General features: G+C 42.8%; 1 protein-coding gene across 1 annotated transcript in view; it reads right to left on the bottom strand.

Annotated features, from left to right (window-relative positions):
- Positions 1–6,368: 6,368 nt before the first annotated feature.
- Ubtd2 (ubiquitin domain containing 2) overlaps positions 6,369–8,601 on the bottom strand; it is a 58,719-nt gene continuing 56,486 nt past the window's right edge. The window contains exon 3 of the mRNA XM_028756505.1: positions 6,369–6,969. Within this exon, the coding sequence (XP_028612338.1) occupies positions 6,572–6,969 (398 nt within the window). The 3' untranslated portion in view covers positions 6,369–6,571. The remainder of the gene's footprint in view (positions 6,970–8,601) is intronic.

The following is an 8,601-nucleotide window of genomic DNA, read 5'->3' as shown; positions in this document are numbered from 1 at the left end:
TCTACAGCCCAGACGGATCTCCAACAGCATGGGTTAACTGCGACTGCAGGAGTATATCACTGTTCCAGCTTAGGTTGCCTGTTCAGAGCCTGAATTACTCCACGTGAAATGCTTAGGTAACAGAATAAAACTTACTAGGGTAAAATATTATGTGCCCCATGTTAACTTTTCATGAGCCTGGCATGGAGGTACACACCTTTAATCCCAGCACTTAGGAGGCAGAGGTAGGCAGATCTCTTGAGTATGAAGATAGCTTCATCTACAAGGATTTTGTTTTTGAAAGCTCTCCCCGAGAAAGGTTCCATGCTACACCAGGATCCCAAACACTTAATGTAGTCACCCGCAGGCAAGCTCATGAAGATTTCCTATTGGCTTAAATCTTATAGCAGTGTTCTCTGGTGGTACCCTCGAAACAGCAACATCACAGCTATGTGCTTAGTGCAGGTAAGGCAGTGACTTAAGACATACAATTTTTGCTTTTTTTTTTCCTTGTTTTTTCGAGACAGGATTTCTCTGTGTAGCTCTGGCTGTCCTGGAACTCACTCTGTAGACTAGGCTGGCCTCAAACTCAGAAATCCACCTGCCTCTGCCTCCCAAGTGCTGGAATTAAAGGCGTGTGCCACCACTGCCCAGCACAACTTTTGCTTTTAACTTTGCCAACTAGGTGGAACTATTTGTTTATAAAAGAGGCCCAGAGAAATTAGGAAATGTATCTAAAGACATATCTCACAGGTTAATTAGGATCAGGATTCAGACCCAAAGGCAGTTAAAGCTGCCTGTACTCACAGCCTGGGGTCTGAGCTCACTGGACTTTTGGCAGGTTGTGTTTTGGTTGTGTGTTTGAGGAGGTTATTCTGTTGATACAGGGTCCCACTATGTAGCCCAGGCTAGCCTCCAATCTGTGATATACCTGCCTTAGGACCTATATGTTAGATGCTGAGACCAGGCACGTTCCATTGAGCTAGATTTCTCTTTTCATTTTAAGCTAGCAAATTCAATTGGCCAGAAATGCCCTGTTTAAAATTAATTTCTACTGCTCTCACCCCAAGTCTCTGGGGAACATGGCTGAAGGCTGAATAAAGAGATGGTTCATTGTTTGGGGTCTAGGAATCGCCTTGCAAACAGACAGGGATGGTTTATTGAGTACACAATAAGACTGGTCAACCCTGGCTATGGTCAGGATTCAGGAACTGAACCATGACCCCAAGTTAAGCTCCTACAGGGTTTTTAAGCCCCAAATCCACAAACATGTGTGCTAAAGTTATTTCACCAATCAAGGGTTAGGAATAGGGGATTTCCTTAGGAACATGTCTTTGCTGTATATTTATCCTGTTTCCATTGGTTGGGGTATTTAACTGTGGCAGGGACTTGCTTTGTCTAATGTTCATGTCCTAGCTTGTCTACCAGGGTGACATCTATGTCTTAACTAGTCAACCAGGATGTCAGTTATCCACATACATATTTCTTTCTGTCAAGGATGTCAGTTTCCAGGAAGTGCTGTTGGGTAGTTAGTTCAAGTTCAACCTTATTGCAGGAATATAAAACAGTTCTACTGACTTCTATTGTGATTGGTTTTCAAGGGCACAGATCATAATCAAATATGTAATCAATCTTGGCATTAGAAAGTTTCCTTATATGGCAGGCTATCCAGGTAGAAGTTACCTAGGCCTTCCTTTTTTTTTTTTTTTTTTTAAAGAATTATTTTATGTATGAGTACACTGTAGCTGTCTTCAGACACTGAGCCACCATGTTGTTGCTGGGAATTGAACTCAGGGCTCTTGCTGAGCCATCTCTGTAGCCCCTAGGCCTTAATATTTTACTTAGGACCTAACATTTATGACATTCTAACTGACTTCAAAGCAACCAGAGACTTTGAGGGTCCCCAATACCACTCACCTGATAATACTCAATACCATAGTTAAACCTAGTTATGCCACCAATGTATGAAGACACAGCTCACCTAAGACCCTTATCTGCAAGTCGAACTGGAAATTAGGAAACCCAGCTGTTGTAAAGCCTCATTAACAAACAGGGATTCGGCTAACGAGTTTGTGAGCAAGATTAACGCATGGCAGTAGATGCTTCTTGCCATGGTACTACAGTGAGAAGGGGACCAGAGAAAACCCAGCCCCAGGAAGAACCGGTTATTTCAATCCCTTCTATAGAAGGCATTGCTCTGGGGGAACTGCAAGCAACCTCATCAGTCCCCACGTCCTTCCAACATTAACAGTCTGTGGTTACTACAGTGTCTGTGCCAGGTAGACAGGAACACTACTAGGCACTGTGCAGGCTGGCACTCCAAAGTGAAAAAATGACAGCCAGAGACTGGCCAAGCAGAAGGGCCTTACCACTGAACTTATCGTTGGTTCTCTCTTGAGGCCAGATGGCTTCTGTCAGGAGACAGCTTTAGGGTCTAGGTGTGATGCTTCAGGAAGACATTCCAGAGGTCTCTCCTCCCAGATAGCCTTGAACTGTATAAAGGACAACAGCTCCCAGAGTAGATCTAGCACTATATCCTTTACTCAGAATGGAGCTGGGGGAGAAGGGATGGGAAAGCTGAAGAGAGTAGTTAACTTGTCCTTTCTCCCATGGAAGTGGGGGTGGGGGGCTGTAAAGGTATAATGAACAGAACATCAGATTTCTTTGGAAACACTCAGTGTGTTATATACATGCGGAGGCCAGAGGACAGCTTGTATTGGTTCTGATTTTTCCATGTGGAAGAGGTCAAATTTTGTTAGGCTTTGGGACAAGCGCCTTTACCTTCTAAGCTATCTTGACATCCCATTAAATTTTAAAACATTCCTTTTTAAAGCATCTTCATGAACTGAAGGCCTCTGGTGGGTCAGTGGCACCTGTATGTCGGCAGCACCCAAGGGCTAAGGCATGGATTGGGACGGCATCCGGGCTTTAAAGTAAGACTGTCCCAAGGCACAAAACTCCTGGTAGTTCTAGAAGGGAGTCAGGAATTATTGAATTTATGAATGAGATTCTGTGTGTAAAACCTAAAATTCAAACAAATCAGTCAACTAATACTGTGTTAGGACTAGGAATACAAAGAAAATAACCAATCTGAGCTTGCTTTGCTTTAGAGTGTTTTTAGATTTACATATTTCATGTGCTTAAGTAATTTGGTTGCTTGAACACATATGACTGCACACTGTGTGAATGTAGGATGCCCTCAGAGGTCAAAAGAGGGCATTGAAAAGAGTTGTGAACTGCCAGGTTGGTGCTGGGAATCAAACCTGGGTCCTCTGCAAGAACAAGGTTTTTTTTTTTAAGATTGATTTAATCTGTCGCTGTCTTCAAACACAGCAGAAGAGAGCATCGGACCCAGTACAGATGGTTGCGAGCCACCATGTGGGTGCTGGGAATTGAACTCAGGACCTCTGCAAGAGCAGTCAGTGCTCTTAACCGCTGAGCCATCTCTCCAGCTCCCAAAACAAGCTTTTAACTGAGCCACCCCTCCAGCTCCTGCTTTTTTTTTTCCCTAGTGACTTAAAAAAGTTTAAAAATGAGTACATAGGGCCTGGAATGTAGTTCAGCAGTCAGTCTGACACGTGTGAGGTCCTGGGCTCCATGCTGTGTATCCATGCTTTGAGTCTGCAGTTTTCATACTGCTTTACACGTTCCTAGTCACACGAGTGATCTAGAGCACAGGCAATGGGGAGGGGAAGGTGGAGACTATGGGTGGGAATAAAAAGTCATAAAAAGTACCAACAGATTTTGTTGTTGTTGTTGTTAAAGATAGGAACTCCCCTGGCTGGCCGGGAACTCAACAGTAGGCCAAGCTGCCCTCCAACTCAGTTTGCCTCTACTGACCAAGCGCTAGGATTAGAGGTGAGCACAGCCACACCTGGCGACACTTAAAAGATTTAACTATGAAAACCTTGAAAAATTTGTACTACACACACACAACTAAAATACACCCCTCCCCTCCACCACTGTTTGGGTATGTGAATGCAGAAGACAGAGAGGACACTGGGTGTCATTCCTCTCAGGGCAGGTTTCTCATTGAAACTGGAGCTCCCCAGTTTGACCCAATCGGCTGAGTGTTGGACTCGAGGACTGCCTTGGCAGCATGGCAAGCAGTAGTGACTGAGCCATCTTCCCCATTCTGGTGAAGCTACTTTAGAGCAAGGCTGAAGTGCTGGTGAGGCACACCTCTAAGTGACCTGCAGTGTGTGCTGCAGCAGAGCTTAAGGTTGGTGGTCACCATCTCACTACTGGTTTTAGAGAGAACACCTCTCATTTCCCTATAGGATGTGGGAGAATGCCACTGTATAGAGGAATAAAGGCCAAGACAAAGACAAAAGTTGAATTTTTTTTTTTAAAAAAGCACAAAACCCCTACATACTAAAATGATACATATCAAGTATTGATCCAAGCTTACATCGACCTATTGACAATTACCAGCACCATGTTTTTTTTCTTACCTAGGTTATTAACCTATTGACAATTTCCAGCACCTAGGTTTTTTCTCACCATGCCTGGAGGATCGTTATTCAAAGTATATGTTCCTTTAAAATTAAAAAACAAAAAACAAAACAAAAAAACTCTTAGGACAAACCCTCAAGAAACAAGCAAGACCTTTTAACAATCAGGTTACTCATGACACCATCAAATTCCCTTTAGAAAAATAATAGGTTTAAACACTTTTCCAACTGATGGACTTTGAGATACTGTTATTCAATGTGACAAATGAACCAACCTTCCCGATGGTGGGTGATGCACTGGAATACCCTAGAGCCTCCACATGGAAATGTGAGCATCCTCCTTGGTTGCTAAAGCTGTGCACTTCTGAATTTAGACCCAGTCACCATGAAATCTAAATTAGGTACAGCCATAAACTTTAAATGATGAACAGAATTAGGGAAATAGTTAAAGTTCTCAGAAACATAAGTTACAATTATAGATATATTTAAACAGGCTATAGGAAATTTAATACCACTTAAAAATTACATTTTAAACTACTTAGTTTCATTTTGCCGCTAAAATTCTGAATGGCATTTTACATCCAAATAGGTACTGGAGGTTTGGTATTTCCCAACTGAGAAGAGCACAGACCCTTCTTTTCTTTACTGTTCACATCTCATAAACCCTCAGAGACAGTATGGTCACCTGGTAGCTCGCTTCTCAGGGAACCAACTTTTTTTTGTTTTGTTTTGAGACACAGTTTCACTATGTAGCTCTGGCTGGCCTAGAACTAGCTATGTATTCTGGGCTGGTCTCAAATTCTGAGATCTGCCTCTTTCTCCCCCCCTCCCCCCACCTAAGGCCCAGGATTAAAGGCAGGAACCACCATGCCTGGCAAAGACAGCTTTTTAAGAGGCTCCAGATTAAATATAACCCTTGGCAGCTTTCTCCAGAGGTCAGCCTGACTTACTGTGTCCCAGTCCCTTGACCTGGTGTACAGACAGAGGTTCATTTACCTTTGCTGGGAAGGTGTGGAGGAACACTGGCACCTCAGTGACTGGAGTCAGGGTGAAGTGAAACGCTCCACTCTAGAGCCAGGCGCTACCATTTGTTCTCACCAATATTGTTTAAGTGACACTGGTTAACTAAGTGACACTGGTTAACTAAGTGACACTGGTTAACTATTACACTTGAAAAATTTTGAAGTGGAATTTTCTCCAAGGCTGAGACTAGGCACAGTTTTCCCAGGAACAGGCAGAGGGTTTTACTCACATTCCCTGCAAGCAGGAAGAAGAAGAGTGCTTTTCATTCCGGATTGGAAGCAGCTATACTCCATTTCTGTCTCGCCTGGCCCAGAAACATATAGGTGGAGCCAGGCAGCTACAGGAATGGCCACGCAGAGGGGCAGGATCAGCAAAGGCATTGCATAGTAGCAAGCTGTCAAGCCTGGGCACCAAGGACATTTTAAGATTACTATGCAGCAAGACTAGAAACTTCTCGACTGAGAATGAGAGCTCCCACTACTTCCTAAATTACTGCCCAGTATTCCCGAGGGTGCCTGCTGCCCTGTGATGGCCGCAGGATTGAGTGGATGTGAATAAGGGGCAGGATTTGGCGGGAGGGGAAGCAACGCCGACAACTCCCGGTCTCACTGCTTCCTCACTGCTTCCTCACTGCTTCCTGATGGGTAGGAATACAAACTTTTAGGTTCCACTTTAAAAAAAAAAAAAAAAGGAGATTAAGTTTTGTAACTGTTATTGATGATTCTGGAAAAAATAATTTGACATATATGTCATAAAAAATTCTGTGTCCAAAAGGTGCTTGGTGCTGTTTTTGATGGGTCTGGTGTCTGTTTACATTCGAAATCATTTAAATACAGCCATTACACAGTTGATAAATGTTTTAAAATAAATGGTTATCTATTTTTTAACTGTCTTTCAAATTAGAAATTGTAATTATAAGAGTACCAGAGGCTGGCTCTGTGTGTTTTATTATTTTTGTTGGTCTCCATCACAGATGGAATTTTTCACTGGTAATTCCTCAGAACTAAATCCATTCATAGGGAATTCAGAGCAGTGAAAATAAATTTCACGCCTTAGAGTAGGAAATGGTAACAATAAAAAGGAGCCGAGGGATCTTGGAAGAAGGCAAGCCCAGCTCAGTTCTCCACTGGTGTTGGGTTTTGCACAGGCTGGCTCACTATAACCTGCACCACATAGTCCTTGGGGATCTTCAGCTCCTCCAGCTTCATCTTATCAGTGAGAGGCCTGCCAGAGAAGAACCACCGCTGGCTGCCTGGCTCCACACCCTCTGTGGCATGTAAACGCCTCTTCATGTGAAACACCGTGTCTGTGCTGCGGACCACAAGCTTGAGGTCTTTGCCTGTGGAGAGCCGCAGACGGAGCTGAGATTCGTGTCCAGAATTGGGAGGTGGCTCAGGAATATCCAGAGTCTCTATGTCACTCTTTTCCTCTATCATGTTGATTGGTGGTGCCAGGCAGTAGACTGGCAGCTGGTACCGGTTTCCCAGCTCATCGTAGCACTCTGTCAGTGCACCTGCAGAGAGAGGGGCCAGGGACAGTCCAGTGAGTGTCAGCTTCTGTCTACTCAGTGCTGTCAGCCTCAGCACTCTCATGGTAAACTCTGACAGATATGCTGCTATAGAGTCAGAGCAGGAAGCCAAGAGAAAAGCTCTGAGAGGACTCTGCTAGAGGTGGGGACCTTGCAAGTTTATCACTGTGACTCCCCACTCCCTCCCTGCAAACAGGAAAACTCCTTGTGCTTCTAGCAGCGGGAGCAAAGGAAACCACACAAGGGACTGTGCATCAGTGTAGCTACACATGTATCGACATTTAAAGGATCGTAAGAGTACTGTGAATACCCCATTTGCCTACAAATTTGATCCACTAGATGAAACACAGGAGTTCTCTGAAAAACATTATCTGATGAAGCTTCTAAATGAAGAGATAATCAGAATAGGTCTTATCTACAGACACTGAATCAATAACTAATAACTTTAAAACAGAAAGCACCAACTCCAGATGGGTTCAACTGTGAATTCTGTTGAACATTAAAGTAAGAAATTATAACAACCTTCTATTTTTCACAAGATAGAAGAGAAACTTCCTAATATGTTCATTCTATGAAGCAAGTATTACCTTAATGCTAAAGCAACAAAACAACACAAAACAATAAACCTCTACAGGCTAATATCTCAAGAAAAGACTGCAATAGCCTCAATAAAATGTAAGGTCAATCAAATACAACACTAAAGAAAAAATTAAATATCACTCACCTGTCAGAATTTATTCTAAGTATTTAAGACTGGCTCAACCTTCAGATATTAGCTAATTCATAGCATTAGGTTAAGTAAAAAAAAAAATCACATATAATCATATAAGATGAGAAAAAAACACTTGGCAAAATCTAGTACTTCTTCCTGATAAAAACTCTCAGCAGTACTACTTCGTAGCTTTAGAGGGCTGGAGAGATGGCTCAGAGGTTAAGAGCACTGACTGCTCTTCCAGAGGTCCTGAGTTCAATTCCCAGCAACCACGGTGGTGGCTCACAACCATCTGTAATGAGATCTGATGCCCTCTTCTGGTGTGTCCGAAGACAGTGACAGTGTACCTACATAAAATAAATAAATCTTAAAAAACAAAACAAAAAGTTAAACCCTGTAACACTAAACTTAAAGGTAATAAATTTCGAATTTCCCATTAAGATTAGGAACCAGGCTAGTGCAAGAAAGGTTAGGAAGGAAAGAACAGAAACCAGTGGTTCTCAACCTTCCTAATGCTGCGACCTTTAATCCAGTGTCTCATGATATGGGGACCCCTAATGATAAAATAATTTTTGTTGCTTCTTCAGATTTTGCTTTTATGAACTGTAATGTATCTGATATCATGATATTCAATATGTGTCCCCCCAAAGGAGTCCTGACCCATAGGTCTATGCAGAAAATCTGAAGACTCAACAAAATGATCTCAGATCCAATGAGCATTCACATTAAGGTTAATCTATAAAACTGGCTGCTCCATATGCAGCAGCAAACAGTGGTATCTGAAACTCCAAGCTCATGTACATTAGCACACCCAAAGTGGGACATAAAGATAGAACCTTAACAGATCTGTAAGACCTGCAAGAAAATGACAAACTGTTAAACCAAAGAACTAAACTGACAGATGG

This window comes from Grammomys surdaster, unplaced genomic scaffold (genome assembly GCF_004785775.1).
Source record: "Grammomys surdaster isolate TR1022 unplaced genomic scaffold, NIH_TR_1.0 126121, whole genome shotgun sequence".
NCBI lineage: Eukaryota > Metazoa > Chordata > Mammalia > Rodentia > Muridae > Grammomys > Grammomys surdaster.
Note: the sequence above shows the minus strand (reverse complement) of the source record. Positions and strands in the feature narration are given on the sequence as shown.